At 40.0% G+C, this 22876-nt stretch overlaps 1 protein-coding gene across 1 annotated transcript in view; it reads left to right on the forward strand.

The window, feature by feature from the left end:
• celf2 (cugbp, Elav-like family member 2) overlaps positions 1–21566 on the forward strand; it is a 229030-nt gene extending 207464 nt beyond the window's left edge. Inside the window, 4 exon segments of the mRNA XM_067581502.1 lie at positions 4926–5042; positions 8160–8339; positions 9900–10043; positions 13843–21566. Of these exon segments, the coding sequence (XP_067437603.1) occupies positions 4926–5042; positions 8160–8339; positions 9900–10043; positions 13843–13970 (569 nt within the window). The 3' untranslated portion in view covers positions 13971–21566.
• The last annotated feature ends 1310 nt before the right edge of the window (positions 21567–22876 follow it).

Raw genomic sequence — 22876 nt, forward strand, 5'->3', positions numbered from 1 at the left:
TCTCTGTGTGTGTGTGTGTGTGAGAGTGAGTGTGTGTGTGTGTGTGTGTGTGTGTGTGTGTATTCCCATGGTACTGTATATACATCCAGACTGTATATACGACACATACACCTCACATTGACAGTGTCCACCCTTTAACTTGTACTCTAACAAGCTCATGAGTCAGAGGAGGCCTTCTTCTGCGGTAAGACATGACTGTTTGCTTCATGAGGGTTTTTATACTGACAATACCTCACAATACACACACACACACACAAATACACACACACACAGACGTAGCGTGAAGGAAGGTGAAAGGTCGACTTGTACTCACAGAAGGTGTTTTATAGCCTTTGCTTCGCCATCATTTAGGCGCTGGCGTGTAGTCATTAATTATGCTTAAATACAGGCCTGTATGCTAACGCTAGCAAGCACGATGAAGAGAGTTCAGCCTGCAGTTTGACTGATAGAAGGGATAAACTTTAATATTTAGTTTAAAGCTAAAAACATTGTTAGCAGAGCTATAGTAGGCTAATATCTATCACAGATAGAGCTGCACTGATGTTAACATTGACATAAATGAATCTCTGGCTGTTATCTTCCTTAATTAAAGTTCAAAATATGTTGTTTTCTTGTATTTAGTATCAGATTTTATTGATAACAATTTAACACCAAATTGTTACACAATTTTAACAAAAAAAATGTAAAAAAATATTTCTTTATTAGCGTTTAACTGTTCTAAATTTACTGTCATCTTGTATTTACTTATTTTTTTGATAGAAGTCGATATATATATATATCTTTGTCACAACCTCTCAGTAACAAAATTTAAGGGATAAAAAGCCAAAAAAGTTAAATGTTTTTTTTTTCCTTCTCAAATATCCAAATTAACGACAGCCTCGAGATTCCGTATCTTAAAAAAATACCATTTTTATACATGCATTTTATAGTATACACTTGTAAAAATGTATGAAATTGCAAAATAACTGACTTTTTTATTACATAAACACAAAAAAGTCTATATCTTGCAGGCTCTAATCATGGCACACTATTATAGATATGCAGATTTTTTAGTTTGTTCATAGAGGCCAAAAGTTAGCCGACTAAAGATGGATCTCTAGTCAAATTTACAATGATATAAAAGGCCAAAAAAACATAAAACATAACAGTCAAAAAAATAACTCAAGTGCTGCTTCGACAGAAAACTATAAGTTTAACTAAATTACTGAGATTTCTTCTGCCTCCAGAGCAGTTCTGCCTAAGAGAATCGCACCAAAACCTAAACACTACAACAGCTGCTTTTACTGATTTACACACATTTGGGACTTATTAGTGAAATCAGCTTCTGTAGTGTTTGTCTTCACACACTACAGACTCCTCACAGAAACATTTTCCTCAAGTTAGATAAAGAAGGAAACATTTCCAGGCACATAAGTACAGTATTTCCACGCACTTCTCTTGCTCACCATCGGACACCAAGAGACATCACTGTCCCCCGGTACCAGCCAGGCGACCCAAGCCCACGCCTCAAGCCTCGCTCCCCAGGTTTGACACCACCCTCTCTGGCTCCTCTCTCCAGGTATGAGTGCTCTGCAGTTGCAGAACCTGGCTACTTTAGCGGCGGCAGCGGCGGCGGCCCAAAACTCAGCCAGCCCCTCCACCGCAAACCCCCTGTCCTCCAACGCCGCCTCCCTGGGAGCGTTGGCCAGCCCAGGTAACGCCGCAGCCACTCAGGTTGGGGGGTCCGACGCCGGGGAGGGGTGGGGGGGCCCAACGCCTGCCTACGTCCTCCGCTCTCCATCGTTACCATTACCAGTGTTGTCGCCCATCATGATCCCCCCCAGGCACATCATCACCGCCACATCACCGAAACCATCACCGTTGCAGAAACATCGTCATCTTCATTGTTCAGACCTTCAGCGTCAGTGTTTCTGGCACATTCCCATGGTGTGTGTGTGTGTGTGTATGTGTGTGTGTGTGTGTGTATCCACCGTCTCCGCCTCTCCATCTTTACTAGAGAAACCATTGCTGTGTTGTTGATGCGCCGCCTCCCCCCACCTGCGTCCTCCTGATACACGCACTGTATATGTGTGCGCGTGTGCATGTACTGTATGTGTGCTTTTTTTTTTTTTTTCCTCCCCGTCAGATTCAGACCTATGTGGTGTTTTTATTTTGTTTTTGTTTTTTTTTTTGTTTGCGCCTCACTTCACCAGCTCTACAGACCCATGTAGGAACTTAAGGACAGTAGATTTGTTGTTTCCCGGTGGACGGGTTTGTTTGCACCACCTGTGTGTGTGTGTGTTACTGTTGTGTCACTGTTCGTGGCTGGGATGGATGGAGGGGTTTTTTTTTTTTTAAAGCTACTGGGTTGATGTCTGAACTCAGCTCAGGTTAAATACTGCCACCTTCAGACTCTCTCTCCTCCCTTTTTCTTTCCCCTCCTCTTCCTCCCTCCTCCTCCTCCTTCTTCTTCCTCCCCTCTCTCCTTGTGTTCCTTCTCGTTGCCCTCGTCTTTTGCTGCTGCCCTCCTTTTGACAAGCTCCCTGTTTCTGCTCCATCATTCTCCCCTTTCATGTCGGCTCGGCCTCGCTCCAGCAGCCGTGGTTTTGCTCTCTCTTTTGGAGCACACTCCCAACAGAGCATGAATATGAAAAGCTACCCCTCACCTCCCTCCCTCCCTCCCTCCTCTTCCCCCCCTCTCCTCCTCCACCCGTAACCCTCTTCTTCTTCTTCTTCTTCTTCTCCTTCCTCCACGTTAGCTGCCGCTTCCATCCTCACTTCCTGCTTCCCACCGAGCCGGTGAATGCCCCTCTTCTCGTCTCTTACTTTTCACCTTCTCTGTTTTATTCCAGCCTCTCTCTCTCTCTCTCTCTCTCTCTCCCTCTCTCTCTCTCTCTGAATGTCAGTCCAACCTTGAATAGTACACACTCAGGTTGAGCTACTCAGTGTGAATGAGCGGCGCTATACTGCATGAAACCGACAACGTCACACACCAGTTTTGATAAATATAGACAGTTCTGCATGGAGACAGGCCAGCGTCTTTTTTTTTTCTTCTTCTTTTATTTTTTTTTGGTTTTTTTGTTTTTGCACCATGTGCTGACATAATGCTCCCTTTATCACACCATTTCTTAATATATTCAGCGGCAATCCTGCTTTGTTGGCATCGCTTTGATGAGATCAAGGGTAAATGAATAGATTGAATCTTTTTTTTTCCATCTTCTTCTTCCTCTCTCTCTCTCTCTCTTTCTCTCTCTCTCTATATAAAAAAAAAAAAACAGAACAAGGATGCAAGCTTTGTGCACCATATTTCCCGCCATCCCACCCACCCACCCACCCACCCACCTACCCCACTGACATAGCACAGCTCATGTATGGCACACATTTCACACATCAAGTGTGCGTTTCAGGTGTGTGAGTCCGTGCGTCCGCTACGTGTTTGGATTCACTCGTCAGTCAGTTCTCTCTCTCTCTCTCTCTCTCTCTCTCTCTGTGTATGTGTGTGTGTGTTATTTTTGTGTGTGTGTGTGTCTGTCGGTGTCAGTGACAACATGATTAACTGATCTGAAACCCGACTGTGCTTGAGGAGGAGAAAAAAAAAAAGTAGTTTGAATATAAATAAAGGTAGAATTCAGAAAGTTTTATGATTGCGAAAGGTTACTCTGATTGTGCTCTTGCCTCTTTGTACACACAGTATGTCTGCTTTTTTTTTTTTTTTTGAATGGTTCTTGTGTTTTTAATGCCATTACAGCATCACCTTGAACGCAAAAAAAAAAAAATCCTGCAATATACCTTCTATTGTGAATATTTCCTGATCTATAGAAGCATACAGCACTCCTCTTTGATACCGTAGATGTATTTTCATTTGGGTTTTTTTTTATACTATATATATATATATATATACATATAAGGTCAAGGTGCCGCATCGTTTTAGCTTAATTAAAGGTGCTACTGATAATATTTTTCAACATCAGCATTACAATAACTGAGACACGCTGCTACAGATCCAGGAAAGAATGAGAGACAAGCGTGAAGATAATTTGTTGCTTCAAGATCACATTTCCCTTGAACCTCTTCTTTGCTTCTTGTCGGGAACATGCTTTCAGTTTTCTCCATTCACGCCGGCTTTACTTAAATAAACGATATATTGTGAAGTGCTTTTTTTTTTTTTCTCCATTTGGCCTCCCTGCATTCATCTTTACCAGACGCTGAAAAAAAGCTTTAACGCTTTTTAAAGCTTTGCACTGGAAGTACAGCGTGATGTCTTCCTGCAGGTCAAATCTGACAAGACAAATCTTGCAAAAAAAAAAAAAAAAAATGTTTAGAGAGTGCATGACGTCTGCAGAAGCTAATTAGTTGTTATGTTCATAGGAAATGCAGGTTTTATATATCAGATGTGCAGCAAAGTACAGTCAGAAATGGTGACAATGAGAGAGTTGGTATGTGCACTTTTAACTTTGGCTGCAGTGGCGATGCTTCCAGAGAATTTGGAAAGTAATTAAAACTAATCAAATAACAGATTTAGTCGGGATTCTAACTGAATCTGGACGAAACAGGCAGAAATGTAGCCTGTATTGATAGATTCATCATCAACAAAATGATTATTTTTAGAAGCTGAATCATAAAGTTGCTGATCAGTTCACTAAACCAAGCTTCATGAGAATCTGTAGAGAAGGATAACACACAAACCCAAACATACAAGATAAGAAAATAAAAGCTGTGTAGAGGCAGCCGTTCATCCCAGCAGCTGTTTTAATGACAATTTACTGATGTTTAGTTTGTACGTGTTGCACCTTCTATTAAGGTTTTAATAAGAAAACCTTCACCTCTACTCGAGGAACCTTGTTAAATGCTTGTATAACACCTGTGCTTCTTTGTCTCCTCCTCCTCTTCTTCCTCTTCCTCTTCTCTTCCTCTTCCTCTTCCTCTCCGTCTTCTTCTTTCCCCAGCAGCGGGCACCACAGCCAGCTCCAACGCCGGTGCCATGAACTCTCTGACCTCTTTGGGCACCCTGCAGGGCCTGGCAGGTGCAACTGTGGGCCTGAACAACATTAATGCACTAGCAGGTAGCGTCAACAGTGAGTATTCACCCTGCCATCAGCCACACCACCTCCACCCTCCACCCTCCACCCTCCAACCTCCGATCACGCACACTCCACCACCACGACCTTTGAGTCCACGCAGAGAGACGAAGCGTCGCAGCAGCACAGGCAGTCATTAGGGTTTGATCTATATGAGGTTTTTGATTTTTTTTTATTAAAAATGACATTTTTTTGCATATTTTTTCACTAAAACTCTCCATTAAAGTCTATAAAAACTGAATTCATTAAGAACATACAGCATTTGTACTAAAAAGAGGAAGAAAACAGCACTAAATTGCCAATATTCTGTATCTAATATTATTTTTTAAAGGGTTAGTACATCAAAAACCATATATTTATCCAACTCTAATGTCAAATGCTTTATTTATATACATATATTTCACACATCTGGACAATCATCTGTTCATTTTTGGACATTTAAGTCCATATTTTACATAATAAACAACAGGGACAAGAAATTATAATGTTAATGTTAACATAAGACATCGTCTCTCTGTGTCTCAGTTTCACTCGATGATAAATTTGTCTTCACTCTCTCTATGACGGCTATTTCTTCCACTCATCTGGGCTTGGATTTATTCATCCATCCATTTTTTTTTTGTTTTTTGTTTTTTTTCCATCTCTCCATCCGCTTCCTGGTTGTGTCCTGGGTTATGCTTGCTGTACGAGTGCTGGCGTGTCGTCCTGGCAGAGTCGGGCGCGCTGCTGTCGCCTCACGCGTCTGTCTCTGTGTGGGATCAACGGCGTCGTAGTCGTGTCCCATTGTGTTTGGTTTGTTGTGTTTGTTTTTTTTTTTTTTTTGTCAGCTTTACAAGATGAAACTCGTCTTTTTTTTTGAGCTTCTGTGAGGATGTTCAGTGTTGTGGTGTAAATGTGATAAAAATTGATCAATTTCCTGTCAGAAAAATGCTATATTTGACTAAAATGTAACCATAATCACACCAAAAGTACAGTTTTTGAGAATTTTTATGCCATTTGAAAGCATTTGCCCAAAAAAAAAGTATCATAATTCACCATTTCAATGCCTAAAAATTACAGTAGTTGACCACTTTCATGTTGCACAATACAAAATATGGTTATCTTTATGGCAAAAAATGCAAAGTTTGACAGTTTTTCTTCCACCAAAATAACAAAATTACTCTTTTTCATGATAAAATTATTTTTAAATTTGACAAATTTCCTCCACTTTAGAAGAATTGAGCATTTTCACGTCTAAAAAAAATACTGAATTGGACCGTTTCCATGCTAGAAAATACACAAGTTAAATATTTTCCTGCCAAAAAATACAAAATTTCATCATCTGTATATCAAAAAAAAGATAAAAGTTAACCGTTGTTATGTTTTTATAAACACACATTAGAAGTCCAGCTGCTTTTGTATCAAGTTAAGTCGTTTTTTAAAGTCTCAGTAAGTAAACTGTATGTTTAAAGGATCAGATCAGAAGCAGATAACACGTGTTGCTATCCACATGTGAATTGTATTGACTACACGGCGTGTCTGTGTGTGTGTGTGTGTGTGTGTGTGTGGTCTACCAGTAACTGCCGAGCTGTGCGCTGTGTGTGTGTGTGTGTGTGTGTGTGTGTGTGTGTGTGTGTGTGTGTGTGTGTCCTGCCTTTGACCTCTGGGGAGACGGAGCTGGGATCTTAATCAGCGCTGTTATGACAGCCGAGATCCTGTACTACCGGCCTCTTCCACCACATTATTCTCCTCTGACCTTTAACGCTCCTCAGCTGGAGTAGCTGTATCCACTGTGTAAATCATATATGCGTCTACTGGAGTGCACACAGGTGCAGACACACAGACAGGACACACGCACACGCATACACACACACACACATCTTTTTCAAAAACGGACCGGGTCATTTTGCATCCCGTTTTTGTCCCTTTCTCTCCTCGACACGCCTCCCCCCTTCCCGCCACCGACCACCCTCATTTAAACACATCTAGGCCTTAATTGAATTGCAAAGGTCACCGGTGCAATTATTCCTGAATAAATGAGTGACCTATAATCCAGAGCTCTGCGGTGATAATTTATTTCACTGTGTCTGACGGTGAGGCGACAGGACGCCGAGCCAATGTCAGACCCCCTCAGACAAGTTGCCCTCCGCCGTGATATTAAGCCATTACAAGCAGCTAATGAGTGTTACTGCTGCGTTCCCTCACTTTCAAACCCCGCAACTCCCTGTCCCCGTCCCCCCCACCCACCCACCCCCCCGCAACTCCCACGAAAGTGAGACGTCACATGTTGGAAAAGCACACATAACAAGACCTCTCTGTTGATATTTGATATAGCTTTAGAGAGATAATTCTACACATTTAGAGGAGCTGAAAGCATTCATAAAGATGGAAGATCATGAAGAAACGATCTAGAATTTAATTTTCATATTTGAGTTTATTGGTCAGTAAATCAATTAGTCTGTGAAATAAAAAGCAACTTTATTTGTGAAGCACATTTCATACACAAAGTGCTTTACAGGAGGCTTAACGCTAAAATAAAGCATAATTAAAGACATGAAAAACAAGTGAAATGGCAGTCTACTAGAGAATAACTAGAGATATCTTTTAGTTCCCTTTCTTTCTCTGAAAATGCACCAAAAAAAAAAAAACTATTTTAATGACTAAACAGAGAAAAACAAGTCCCTGTTTTCATGTGTTTCATCGTATACGCTGCTGTCGTTGTCTCGGAGCGTCTTAGCGTGTGTGTGTTGGTTTTTTTTTTGGCGTGCATGCATGCATCGTACACCTGTGTGCAGCTCTGGCTGTCATCAGCTACACTCATACTGTAATTTATTGTGTTTATACTAATACTGTGTGAGTCCTGTGCTCTGATGTTAACTGTTTTGTACGTAGACACTGTGTTTATGTGTCTTTTGTGATGATTAACTAAAGTCTGTCTGGTATAAGCGTCGGTGTGTGTTGACGTCTGTAAGTTTTTTGTGTGTGTTTTTGTGTGTGTGTGTGTGTGTGTGTGTGTATGTGTGTGGTTAAAAAAACACAACCTTCAGTGGGAGCGCTAATGAGTAAGTGCACTCTTCTTTCTTTATTGTTGGGTTTTATGTAAAGTTGCTCAAATGCTCTCAGGTATGGCGGCTCTAAACGGAGGCCTGGGCGGCGCAGGGCTTACCAACGGGACGGCGGGCACCATGGACGCGCTGACGCAGGCTTACTCAGGGATCCAGCAGTACGCCGCCGCAGCGCTGCCCACCCTCTACAGCCAGTCCCTGCTGCAGCAGCAGGGGGCCGCCGGCAGCCAGAAAGAGGGTCAGTAGCCTGGGGGGCTGCCTGTCTGCACATCACTGCTGCTCAATGAGAGGTTTTTTTTTTTTGGCTAGACATGTGTGCAATATTTCCTGCAGAATTTACTCCAGCACATAAAACTCTCCCCTAAAAAGCTAAACCTGTGTAATATCTAGGAAAGCTGTTATGTATGAATCCTTTCAAGAGGCATCCTGTAGTAGTTATCTGCAAGAAAAAACCAGCCAAAAGTTATGTTTCCTGCTGCAAAAGCACACATATTTTATTGAAAACTGGTACCAGTAATAAAAACTGATAAGAAAAGGAATTCAAATGAGCTGCTTATCCAGTAAAAAATAAATTATTATTGGACACACAGGGTGCTTTTGCTGAAAATCGGGTATTCTTGTATCCAAAATTTCATCAGTTGCTTTTTTAAATATTCTAAATAAACATAAAATCACAATTAAGTCCCACATATATCACATTCTGTGTTGATTTTATGGCAAATCAGCCCGACTTCACTTGCATTAAATGTTATTTAAACCTGCACTAAAGACATTTTATGCCTGTTTTTGATATGCAGCATAGATGTAAAAGCAACAAGTCTTATTTTAGGGAGCTTTGCATTGTTTCAGCAGGATAAATTGTAAAAAAATTTATCACATATAGTCAATATTTTATAGTAAATATGAAGGCATTTGTGTTTAACCAGACCTCTCTGGGAATATTGTCGATATTTTTGTTTATGATTGTCGATCATTTGATTTTTACTATATCATAGAAGAGCTGTAAACTTGATACATTTCCTGCCTGCTGGTGCTGTTGCAAAGTGCCACCTTTACACAGAACCTCATAATGGGAGTTAAATTTCCCCAAAAGCTTTAGCCGACAGCGCTGAATACAAACTAGATGATGAAATGTCTGGCAAAAACAAATACAGCCACGTACTGTTTGTTTCTGCACTTTTCATCTGCGCCTCCCGACAAAAAAAAAAAAAAATGCATTTGTAAAGATTCTCTCTCTCCTTCTCTCCTCACGGTCCATCCTGTAGTTCAAAACCCTCCAGGCAGACAAAGATGTGACAATAATTCAGCTTCGTTTAGCAGAGGAGAGTCTATTTAATCATTCTGAGAGATCTGACCTATTACAGTTATTAGGATGTGTGATGGAAAGGGAGGGGGGGGAGGAGGAGGAGGAGGAGGGGGGCTATGACCCCTCTTAAGGGAGACAACATGCAGCTGAAAGAATGAATGAATCAAAAGCAAGAGAACAAGGAACTTCTTTTGTGAGTAGAGTGCCAAAATATAATGATTAAATGAAAACCAAAAGCTTTCATGCTTGTTTAATGTTCAATACAACTGCAGAATGTTGTTTAAAAGCAATAACAAACTCAAGGTCATGCGATATTGTGCTAAGCAGTGTGCTTCAGCTCCGTTCCTATGACGACAGCACGGCATCGCCGGTCGCCACAATGCTACACGCTCTCCCTCTCCTCTCCTGCAGTCTTTCTGCACTGAAAACCTGCTCTGACCTTATACCTGCTCTGCATCTCGTCCCCTCCACCCCCCCCCCCACCTCCGCCAGGTCCCGAAGGTGCCAACCTCTTCATCTACCACCTGCCCCAGGAGTTCGGAGACCAGGACATACTGCAGATGTTCATGCCTTTCGGAAACGTGGTCTCTGCCAAAGTCTTCATCGACAAACAGACAAACCTTAGCAAGTGCTTCGGTACGGCAGCAGCAGCAGGGGTGTCAGTGTGTGCTTCCGGAAAAAAAAAAAAAAAAAGGGGGGGGAAACACACGCACACACAAAATACCTGCAGTTATGTGTCCCTTTTCTACACTTGCTGTGTCCCAGTTCAGCGGCCGGATACTTGGGAGGATGCGGCCCATGAAGTCGGGTCCCAAGCTGAAACTGAGCCTCCTCTTCCTCAGTCCAGCCAAAAATAACGACGGTGCATTCAGGCGCTCCTCATCGACTGTTTAGTACGAAATGTTTACTACTGTTGGGGTTTTCAGACAGTCTGTAAAGTGTAAATACCAAAAACATGTTCAGGTTGTTAAAGAGAATAGTGGATTTACTGTATTATTAAAGGTCATTGATAGATGGAGGTCTCATAGTGTCCTGAGAATTTTCAGGGAAAAAACTAGTATGTAACTGTAATTCTGAGGAAATTTCCTTGAAGGTAAGATAAGAAGCTTTATGTGTCTCACCTAAGGAAGTGAAGTGAAAGAGAACTGTGTAATTTAGTGTTTATTGTAGGGAAAATGTTCACTTGAATCATTCCAATTAATTGTTAGCCTAATCTAGAGAGTCAATGAGTCAGCTGAACATGCAAAAAAAAAAAGTGAAATTTGTCTACAGGCAAGAATACAATTCAGTAATTAAATTAAAAACATAAAGTTTACAGTAATAAATAAATATTTAGTCATCACAATTTTCTCAAACTCAACTAACTTCTTCTAATTGGTACTAAATTTTATAGCTCTTAACAGGAAGCTATTAGGACCTAAAATTAATGTCATATTTAATATTTACTTGTCACTAATGACCACCTGAAACCAAACACCTGATAAATACCGAGAGTCATGTTGTACCTCCAGACTTAACGAGTTGATGAGGATCACCTGAACGCTCCTGAGATATTGAAGGCTGCAAAGGAAACACCGGTTGTGGGGAAAGAGGTTGCATTTGCACTACCACTGAAATTGATTTTTTCTGACCTGTTATTACATAGTTGATGTAAAAATATGGACTTAAGAGGAGATCCGCTCTGAACTGGGACGGCAAGTAATTCCTTTCCACTTGTTATTAACAAGCTTCTTGATTCACCTGTAAAGAAGAGAACAACAACAAAAAAAAAAATGTTTTCATTTGCATCACATTTGCTCATGCTCACAACAAAAACCTGAATCTAATGCATCTTCCAATCCGCATGTAGCAACTAAGGAAACAGAAATAAATCAAGCATGGATGCAGCACACACACACACACAAAAAAAAACAGACAGCTGTGCTACTTGTCAGAAAAATGGATCGAGGATGAATGTGAGACAAGCGAGAAAAGGAGTTTACTGACAGTTTTTGAGATTGCAAGTGGAGGAAAAAAAAAATAAAACACAATATAACCTCACTGCTCTGCTCCTAAACCTTTATTCCTGCAACGGCCTTTGTCAAGTTGTAGTCAAGTTGAGCAGAAAATGCGATTTTATTGTAAATTTTTACTGCCCTTATTATTGCGGACTCATGTTTCACATTGGAAGTGTCACTTTTAATGCTCCCCATTTGTTTCACTATTATGTATATATACATTATATTTTGCTTTATTCTTTCATTATTTTGTCGAGGCAACAACCCAGTTTCCCCGCGGGAGCCATTAAAGTTTAATATTTTCTTAATGTGTACCAGGGGTCTGTTTCAATGTAGATGTAAATGTAATACAGATAAATCAGATCTCAAGACACTTAAACATGGCGAGGATGCCTCGTGTAGCATTTTAACGTCAGTTTATGATTACAACCTTATTTTTAAGAGAGTATAATTGCTGTAAATAGACAAGACCGTCATGTAGAAACTCGCTGGTCTGTATTTAGAATAGTGAATCTGCTGCACTGCTTTATGGCACAGATCAGAGAGAAAACACTCAATTGTAGAGGTAAAGAATATATATTTTGACCAGAAGCAGTGAGGTTTATAGTATCTACATAGAAAAAACAAGATCAGATCCTCTGTTGGTGGTACGAAGGTTGGTGATGTTGTCAAGCTATGTCATGACTTTGGACATTTTTAACATATCGTTAGCTTTGGTCAACAGTTTAATGATATAACTAACTGCATGTCACCATCATATGTAAAATGTAACAGAAGCTAACAGAGGTGAGCTAACATTCACTACTAGCAGACACAGTCTAATGAAGACAGCCTGGCTATACTCCTTTGCTAACACTCGCTAGCTACATTAGCTAGCTACATTAGCTAACATGTTAGGTACAATTACACTGCTAGTAGTAGTAGTAGTAGTAGTAGTAGTAGTAATCCTACTAGCTGTGAGTCAGTTACATGTTAAATATGTTCATTAAAGAAAACACCAGTAAAATTAGGAAACGACTAGCGCTGAATTCGCTGAGTTCATGCATTACTCTAAGGCAGTTACACCCGTCCCTTGCACTGTGATTGCACTAGATATATGGAAATAGAGCCGAAGCTTTTTGTACAAGTGAAACCAGCTACAAACAACCTGAATACTGTCACTACTTTTTAATAAGATAAAATAATGGCGTCAGTGCTAGTTTTGTTATGTATAGGACCATTTTGCCACTGTTTTGTTGACATTATTGTACGTTTTTTTCGCCACATGGAAGGTATTGTAGTTGTTGGAAATTTCTCATATCCCTGACCCGAAATTACAACTAGGAGGTTGTTATGGCTGGTGTTTTATGTGTAACAACTCTTCGAGGTATTATAGGAACTGGATACCAGACTCAAAGATGGCACCTATTCAAGCCAAAAAAACGTTTTCTAGCTTCCACATTTAGTTGCTAGCCCCAACTGCGAGTTCTGGCTTGGCCCATAGACGTTTAAATTCGCTCTTCTTGGCTCTTGTAAAGTTTTACAAATATAGAACCTTCAGTTATTAATAAAAAGAGTAATAATTCACAGTTTTACAGACGTGTCTTTTATAATGGTGCTCTGTGGGGGAAATGTTTTTTGGGCTGCAGGTTTGTTTTTGTTTTTTACTGCAATACCACAAGTGGCCACAAGGAAAAATTGGCCACTCAGCCTTGCAGCCGATTTTTCCCAGTGGCCATTCGCGGTATTGCAGCGAAAAATCCCCCTGCAGCCCAAAAAGGACTTTCCCCATAGACCACCATTGTAAAACAGACGTCTGTAAAACTGTTGACAGGACACCTCGAACTGCAAACAACATCAATTATGACTCTTTCTATTATGAACTTTTGATTCATGGAGGTTTTATATTTGTAAAACTTTCCTTGAGCTGAAAAAGCGATTTAAAAATCCGTGACGTCATCACAATGTAAAGTCTGTGGGCCGAGCGGGAGCTAGTGGGCGGGGCCAGCGGGGGAAACACTACTGCGCATATTCAGTAGGCCGTACAACGCGGAAGCAAACCCGGAAGCTAGAAACTTTTTTTGGCGTATGCGCCAGGTGAGCAATTCCTATAGGACTGTAGGCGCCATTTTTAGTCCGGTATCCAGCTCTTATAATACATCCATGGTAACAACCCAATAGCCCAACAATAGCTAACGTAGGTAGCTAGCTTTCAAACGTTTGTTAGCCACCCCGTTACGCCCAGTCTGCTGAAATAATTATATACTAGCTAAGTCTAGCTGACACTCCAGCTTACCTTCACTCATGCAATTTCAAGATTATACTAACCAATCTCTTCTGTTAAGAGTTTAATGGCAAGTGGAAAGAGAACCAGTATGTCACGATGTCACACTCCTCTTCAATCAGTCGTCATCTCATTTTCCCACCAACGATCCACTTTTCCTTGGTGTCCCCCGCAGGCTTCGTCAGCTACGACAATCCAGTGTCGGCACAGGCAGCCATCCAGGCCATGAACGGCTTCCAGATCGGCATGAAGCGGCTGAAGGTGCAGCTGAAGCGCTCCAAGAACGACAGCAAACCATACTGATCTTAGCACTAGGGTCTATCTGCTCCCCATGTTAGCACTGCTAGGGTAAGTCCCCCCACAAAAGAATGAAAATGAAAAAAAAAAAAAACGAAAAAAAAAAAACAAACAGCAAACCGAGCCACGACCTCTCTACACAGGGACTGGGGGAGGGGTGTGGGTGGGGTGGGGGGGGAGGTGTGAAGGGAGGGAAGGGAGGGATGTGGGAGGGAGGGGGAGACGACCTACAACCACCCTGAGGGAGACACACACGCCTTGTTTTTTTTTTTTTCTTGTTTTTCTTGCTTTTTTGAAGATTTTTATGTTAGCTTTCAAGTATTATTTATTACAATTTGTTTTTTTTTTACACACATGAACGCTTCCATTACCGCCATTACTTTGTGCAATTTTTTTTTCTTTTTTTTCTTTTCTTTTTTTTTTTTTTTTTTTTTACAATGGAAGAAAGTAGCTATCTTGGGTAGCTTTTTAAAAAAAAAAATTTGTTTAAAACTTATTTAATTTTTTCTTTCTGAGTGATTATTTATACATTTTTAAGGACTAGTTACAGTCAGAACCGAGGTAAAGACAAAGGAGCCATGATGATTTTTTTATTTTTCCTCTCTCTCTCTCTCGTTGTGAACCTAAGGCCTGGCGAAGGGTTCATTTTTTTTGACGCGCACGCCGATATGCACATTTGACCTTTGACCTCCGCGGTGTTGGTTGCAGGCCGCCGCTGCTTCTCCGAAACCCCTCTATGCCTGCTGGCAACCCGGGAGCAAAGGCTGCAAAACGTTAGTGGCCTCTTTACAGTATAGTCAGCCTGCCGTAACAGTTACACTCCACCACCACAGGAAGAAAAAAAAAAACCACACACACACTCCAGCTACGTCTTATTATTTATGTGAAAAATGAAAAAACTGTTTTTTTATTTCTCAGATGATAAAAAAAAAATAATTAGTTACTACTTTTCTGGGTCAGATCACATTGGTCTTTGTTGTGAAAGGGATATTACAGCATGTAGAACATTTTCAAAATAGCATCCAGAATTTGACGAAGTCTATAATAATAATACTAATAATAAAAAAGAGTTTATGGGTTAAGGGGGTAACTGAAAATACTTGATGTTTGTTGAAAGATTTAAAAAAAAATAATTCAAAGTACAGAAAGCCACAGGCCTGTAAATTTTATTTGTAAAAAAAGCAGTTCTATTTTTATACATTTTTACTGCCTCAGATAAAAAAAAAAAGGATTTTATTTATTGCCTATCGTTAAGTTATTGGACTCCTATAAAGTATACAGCATCATTAAAGTAGACCCTTGTGGAGAAGTCTCGTGGAATTGGGTTCTCCGGTGTTTTTCATGTTTTTTCAGTGCAGAAACCACAATCACAAACACACTCCGCTGCCATTCGAACCGCACCCGCACCTGCTCCCCCCCCCGCCACCACCGTCACCCACCACCGCCACCCACCACCGCCACCGTCACCGCCAACACCACCACCAACCCCTCCCTGTGTCATTTATCCATTCACCTGCACACACACACACACACACACACCTCTCTGTGCTGTTCATCCATTCATCCATCCATCCATCCATCTCTCTCTCTTTACCACTCTCTCTCCCTCTCTCCATCCGTAGTGGGACTACTTCTTCACTTGTCAAATATCTACCTTTTTCCTCGCGTTTTTTTTTTATTTTTATTTTTTAAAATTTTTTTTTACTTATTTTGATTTAATTTTCTTGTTTTGAGTGTTTTCCGTTTTTTCGTTTGTTCGTAGCCCCCCCCCCCACCACCACCCCACCCGCCCACCCGCCCGCCCACCTGCCCACCCGCCCCCAACCTTTCCAAAGATTTCAAAATTTGTTTTAAAAAAAAATAAAAGAAATTTTTTTTTAAAAATAGAAGAATGAAGTGAAAAGACCCCCGCTCCCCCCCCACCCTCCCCCCAAAAAATATGAATATTTTCTCCCAAATGACAACATCCATCTGGGATCTGATGGATAAAGCTTTGGGTGCTCTCTGTTTTTTGTGTATATGTGTGTGTGTGTGTGTGTGTGTGAATGAGTGAGTGTTAGTGTGTGTGTGTGTGTGTTGTTGCCTGTTAGTATAGACCTACTACATTAATATCATTTTATATTACAAACAAAAAAAACAAAATTCAAGCTAAAAAAAAACAAAGAAATGCCAATGAAATCAGTGAGTGGTGTTGCTGTTCTGACGGTTTGCATTGTTGTTGTTTGTTTGTTGTTGTTGTTGTTTGTTGTTGTTGTTGTTGTTTCTCTTGATTTTACACAAAAAAAAAACAAACAAATGCTGTAGTGGTGTGGTGCTCTGGCTCTCTGTGTGTAACTCTCTCCTCTCCCCTGTTTTTTCTTTCCCCCTTTTAGAACAACCCATCTCCATGCCTGTTAGCTCATCGTTTGCCTAGCATGTCTCCGTGGCGTCCAAACAAACCAAACAAAAAAAAAAAGAAAAAAAAAAAAAAAAAACTTTAAACAAAAACAAAAAACAACAACAAAAAAAAAAAAATCCCCCCACCAAAAAAAAAAAAAAAAAAAAAAAAAAAAAAGTGTCATCGTCCTCCTCCTCCCCCCGTCATTGTTTTTCTGATGTCTTTTCCGAGCTCACCTGATCATAACCTGGTTCTCCTCCTCCTCCTCCTCCTCCTCCTCCTCCTCCGCCGCCGCCTACTGACCTTTTGAACTTTGAACTTTTAGCTTTTTTGGACTTTGATTTTTATGATTTTTTTTTTTCTTTTTATGTTTTTTTTTTGTTTTTTGGTTGTTTTTTTTGTTTTTTTTTGCATGTGACCTCATTTGGATCTGTTTTGCGGGAGGGTTTCAGGGAGGGTGAGAGGCGATAAAGGAAGGGGTAGGTAAGAAAATGAATCAATGTGAAAAAGATATAAAGCTGCATTCATATGAAAAACTTAAAAAAGACTGAGATTTTTATCAAAAAAAAACAAAAATTTTTTGTTTTGTTTTGGTTTTTTTGGAGAAAAAAAACAACAACCTGTGGCAAAGTGATTTCCATTCAGTATGTTCTCTTGCATTTTTTTTTTTTGTTTTGTTTCTTCTTTTCTTCTTTATGTCAATTTTTTTTTTTTTTTTTTTTTCCTTTTCTTCTTCATTTAAAGTAAACTTGAAAGTTCACTACAGGAATTGGCGCGTCATCTTGCTTCTGGCGCCGATGAAAAACAGAGCGCGGGCCAGAAGCAGTCCGCGCCAGTTTCTCTGAGAAATAAGACTACTTCCAAACAGTTTTGAAATAAAAACTGTCTGATCAATATTAGACTCTCTCAGAGCTCTCTAATGGTTTTTACATTTTTCAGGCAGTGTAAAGTTTTTTGATAAGGCCATTTTAAGTGGCTCTGTTTCTCATTCAAAGTCTATATATAGAACCACTTTTTTCTAGAGTAGTTTAAAGGTAAAAAATAAAAAAAGACATTTGCCCTGTTTGGGGGGGAGAAATGCTACCTACTTGTGTCACCTTTTGCTGAACTGACTCACAGATAGACAATCCGTGGTTTAAATGCACATGATGAAATGACCTATATTTTCTACTGTTTAAATGTATAGAGGAAAAAAAAAAAAATACTAAGATACCTGTAACCTGCGTTAACGTCGGTGCTTCTCGTGAGTTTAGTTGTGGTTTCATCACAAGTCTAACGGTCTTAAATGTCTCATGTTTTTCAAGAGAAGACTAAAAAATCAGTTTACTTGAACAATAGACAAAGCCTTTCATATTACTATAATAGTTACTTTGCTTTTTCTTTTTTTTTCTCTTATTTTCTTCTTCTTTTTTTAAGGAGTCCCTATTTGCTAAATTTCTTGTTGGTTAATTAGCTATATAAAATTCCTAAAAATATATATAAATATAAATATATCTATATATATATAATGTCAGCTTGTGAAGCATCAATGTCATTATTATTTTATTTCTCTCGTGGGAAACAATATTTAGATGTGTTTTGTTGTTCAGCAAAATGTCTTATAAAGAAAAAAAGACAAGATCAGTGGAGTTTAGTGCCAAATTCTGAAGGTACTTCCTGCCTAGCGCGTCAGTGTATTTCTTGTGAAATTATTTGATAACATGGGTATTTTATTAAGTGTTTTGTATGGATCCCTCATATTTAAAATATAGATTTAAAAAAGAGTTTGTTAACTTGCTATTCTGTGGTCTTGTTGCCTGAAAATGTCATGTTTGCTTTTTTTCTTTGTAAAGATGTAAAAAAAAAAAAAAAAAAAAAAAGTGCCCATGTGTCATATATATATCTATATACACGCACACACACGCACACACATATACAAACACACACACACACACACACACACACACACTCTCGTGCAGACCTCACAGTTTACTTTATTGTTGTGCATGAGAGCCCCTGAGTGTGAAAGTCTCTACAGCGACCGCTACTACCCGCCACACTTTAAAACACACACACACGCACACGCACACGTACGCGCGCACGCACACACACAAGAATCGCGCACTGATATTTTTAGCCATTGTACAGCCAGTTTTATTCATCAAAGCCTTACCACAAATCTTTGCACTCCTGTTCTCTCTCTCTCTCTCTCTCTCTCTCTCTCTCTCTATTAGTATCTCGCACACACAGACACAAAACACATACATCAGGCTTCAAAATGTATTGTTTTGATTGTTTTTTTTTTCACGCGATCCCGCTCCTCAGATTGAAATGAGAGTCATACGCGAAAGCCTTATTTCTCCCAAAAAAAAAAAAAATCCTCTTATCCCCTTTTGTTTGGGTTCAAAAAAAAAAAAAAAAAACATTTTTCTTGAGTTGTAGCCGGCGCCGTTTGTCTCGAGACGGCGAGGATCATTACTTTTGTGGATCCACCTCAGACGAGCGCGCACGCTTGCTTTCATGATGTAAGCACAGGGCAAGACTCGCTCATTCACAAACGAGCCTCGATCTTTTGAGGAAAAAGCACACGCTGCCCGCCGCCGCCACAGAGAGAGGCAGGACGGTCCGGAGCAAGTTTTAACTCATTTGATTTCACCTTTTTTTTTTTATACTTTGAAGTGGTTGTTAAGACTCCTCTCCATATTGTGGTGTAATGGGCCAAAATTATGTTTAGATGCCAAAGTGTGTTATTGACATTCTCATAGTCGAGCCGTTTACATGGCACAATGTTGTCAGTCTATTCAACTGCCCCCGTTTCCCCTCCCTGAAAGCCTAGTTTACGGTCTGCAAAAAAAAAATAAAATAAAATAAAAAAAAATACAAAAAAAATATAAAAAGAGACAGCATTATTTTCTACAGAAGCTCACCAGTCGCCTTAACCAGGGAGCGTTGTACCAGTATTATAAGAGTAGAAGATGTTGTCAGTCAGTCAGTGATGTGTAGGTTCACTTGTGTGTACAGTTAAACCTCCCGCTTGTCAAAAGTCCGGTGGGTTTACGCTCTTCCGCCATTTTGTCCGATAGGCCCGGCACACACGCGCGCACACAGAGCACAGAGAGAGAGAGGCTGAAATGGCCGCTTGTCCTCGCAGCGTGGGGGTGGGGGAGTAGATAAAAAAAAAAACAACGAGGCATTTCCTTTGAAGGATGCCGCTTTTTCCATCTGATTGTTGTCTCCCAGACTAAACCAAGGTTATTAGAAACAGGGCTATGTGGAGAGACGTCTTATTGGAATAGCGACAGGGGAAATAAAGCGCTTGTTGGTTGGAGAGGAAGGGGTCATGTCTGCAGGTCCGCACAGGCAAAAAACAACAGCCAGAGCCCGAGATGAAGGCAATACAGCTTTCATTATCCTCTCAAAGACCAAACCCAATACCAAACTTTATCTGATCTCATGGAGGGAGGCGAGCAGACTTTTTTTTCCTAAAATGCAGTACACACACATGCACACACATGCACACGCACACACACACGAGCAGTGCCACAAACAGCCATAACTACCTGTATGAAAGCTGGACAGGAAGGAGTCCCATCAGTGTTAAAGGACCCGTTTTTTTTTGTTGTTTTTTTTTCTGACCAGCACGTGTGCAGGTTTTTCAACGTCGTAAAACCGCTGCAGTGTTAAAAAAAAATAAGAAGAACAACGATTGCACATTTTCACATCGTCACCTCGCTCTCGCACAAACCCGCATCACTTTTTTTTTTAATTTCGAAGCACGGCAGAGGCGACGGATCCCGCCCAGATCGTCCCTCCCCCCTCTGTTTTACACGGCTGTCCGCGTGTTATTTAAAGACTTTTTTTTTTAACTGTCCCGAGAACTATGTCGTAAAAAAAAAATTGCCAAAATCACACCGAGTCGCACACTAGCCTGACCGACGTCGCACAGTCTCAGCGTGAAGCATCTGTCTTTGTTTCAGTGTCGAAGCACAAGAGGGTCGTAGAAACGTAGAGTTTCTGTCGAGCGGCTCACCTCAGGGGCTGTCATCGCCGATGCTCGTTGTAATCTTTCTATCTTGTCACTGTTCACTTCTCTGTTCTCCTTCTTTCTTAATTATCTTAAGTGCTATTTATCAAACAATGAAATCTGAAAGGAAAAAAAAAAAAAAAAAAAAATTGAACTTGTCGTTTCTTTGCATTATGGCTTTATGTCAAGTTTTTTGAGGAAAAATGTTTTGTGTGTTTTCTCTCTTTCCGTGCCGTAAAAAAAAAAAAAAGAAGAGCTTGTTGTCTGTAGAAATTATTCAAATTTTTTTGTTTCTTCTTCTTCTTCTGTTTTTGTTTTGTTTTTTTTTGTTTGTTTGTTTTTTTTTTTGATTCTCAAAAAAAAAAAAAAAAAAAAAGGTTTTCAGTAGTTTCAAAGTTATTGTCTTGAGAGAAGCCAAAGTCAATGCATTTCAAGTGGATCCTGTAAAGCGTGATGTATGTTTGTTTGACAAACTTCGAAATCTGTCACTGGATGGGATTTAAAAAGTACAAAAAATGCAGGCTTTCCTATTTCTACAACTGATTGTACTTATGCATTTTGTACCAGTGGAATTTTTTATACTGGAGATTAAAGGATACAACAAAAAAAAAATCTTAGAAAAAAAGCTGTCTGGCCTGGTGGTGTGGCCTGACCCTGACTGGTCCCCGAGTATGATTTCTAGCTGGCATCGAGAAAGTTGGCTTTTGATATAAGATTTTCTAGAAGATCTTTGGCTTTATTTCTTTCACTTCTTTTTCCTCACTTGAGTGTTGTTCTTTCTTTTTCTACCTTTCTTTCTTACTTTCGTTCTTTCTTTTCTTTTCTTTTGTTTTTTTTTTTAATTTTACGAAAAACAAGAGGGTAGGTGAGTGTCAGATCTTTCATTTTTTGCTTTATAAATAGTTCTAGCAAGTTTGTCTATACAACAGCGGTAAGTTTCATTTGACTTCTGTATTGTGCCGTCTACACGATAAGACAATTATAGAAAAAGAAGGAATAGAAATATTTAGTCACCTTCAGTGGATTAATGTATTAGTTTAATAAAGAGATCAACTAATTAGAAATTTTTTGCTTTTAGCTGTTTAGATTTTTCCGGTTTCTCTGTCCTTCTCTGTGAACTAACTGTGTAGCTGAAGCAGTCAGAATTATTTTTGTAAACGTATGTTCTTGTGTGATGCAGTTTTTTGCTTCTGTCTCCTATATTAAACCATTTTTCCTAATACTTGTCTCTCTCTGTGTTGTTATGTTCCAGTGGCTGTCTGATGTTGTACTGTTTCACAACCTCCTCCTCCTCCTCCTCCTCTTCCTCCTACCCCCCCCCCCCACCCCCCCCAACCATTCTCTCGTTTTCTCTCTTTCCTTCATAGTCTCCCTCTCATTCTATCTTTGCTCCTTGTGTTCGTTCTTTTCCGTTGTCGTTTTTTTATCACATAGTAAAGTTGACTCCATCCCCAGTGACAACTCACTATGCTGTTCTCACTAAACATAGTAAATATACATCGAGGTGTTTGTATGTATATTACTGTGTAGCCCAAGTCGCCGCGTGACAGTCGAGAAATGACTCACATGACTCCATATTGAATGTCAACCCAAATTCATTGAGTGAAAAAAGCAAATTAGCTGGGTGTAGAATAGCAGGAGGCATTTTTTTCTTAGCTTAAAGAAATAGTTCAACATTTTGGGAAATACACTTGTTCGTGTTCTTGCTGAGAGTTAAGGCCTGGCGTCTTCACAAAACATTTGGTTGTAGAAACTTGGTGATATAGTGAGTACTCGTAGGGCTAGTTAGTGAAATACTGTAGCTGGTGAGCTAGCTGCTAGCATGCTAGCTAGCTTGGCTAGCACCAGGAAGACTTTGTATTTTCTCTGTCCTGAGCTGATTTCTCTTCTCTGGCGTTATGTTCTCAGGACTGTACATCATTTAATTTAATAAAGTCTTATTGAGGAATGAACTGATGCTAACTATCAGTTAGCATGCTAGCATGCTCAGTCGCTAACTGAATAATAAGTTAACAAAGTCACAAGATGTTTTTGCATCATCGACTCTTTTGTGGAGCAGTTTATACTCTACAGCTCCACGTTATGATAGCTTCCTCCATTTTGAACTCTCTGGCTCTTCCCTCAGTTAGCGCTGTCAAGACCGCTTGCCAGTGGTCAACTGCACATATTCGTGGATCAAAATTCACCAGTTTTGAACTCGACACAAAAAATGTGTGTAGATTTACTTTGCCCCCATTAGCAAATTGACTGATAGCTGCAATTCTGTTTTAAATATTGCTTGACCAGGCCTCTAAACATCACTGTGAGGTTATCAGGCAACCAGCAGACTTTTAAGGAAGTCACTGCACCCAGCCAGGAAATAGTCCAGCCCCTCGAAAAAGCACCACTTGTTGTTTTTACACTTAAGTTTTTGTACAGATTAAACAAATATGATATAACAAGTGCTAATTTGTGAGCTTGAGAGGTGCTAGTAAGCGTATTTTGTTACCTTTGGACAGAGCCAGGCTAGTCTTTATGCTAAGCTAAGCTAAC

This window comes from Thunnus thynnus, chromosome 23, assembly GCF_963924715.1.
Source record: "Thunnus thynnus chromosome 23, fThuThy2.1, whole genome shotgun sequence".
Taxonomy (NCBI): domain Eukaryota; kingdom Metazoa; phylum Chordata; class Actinopteri; order Scombriformes; family Scombridae; genus Thunnus; species Thunnus thynnus.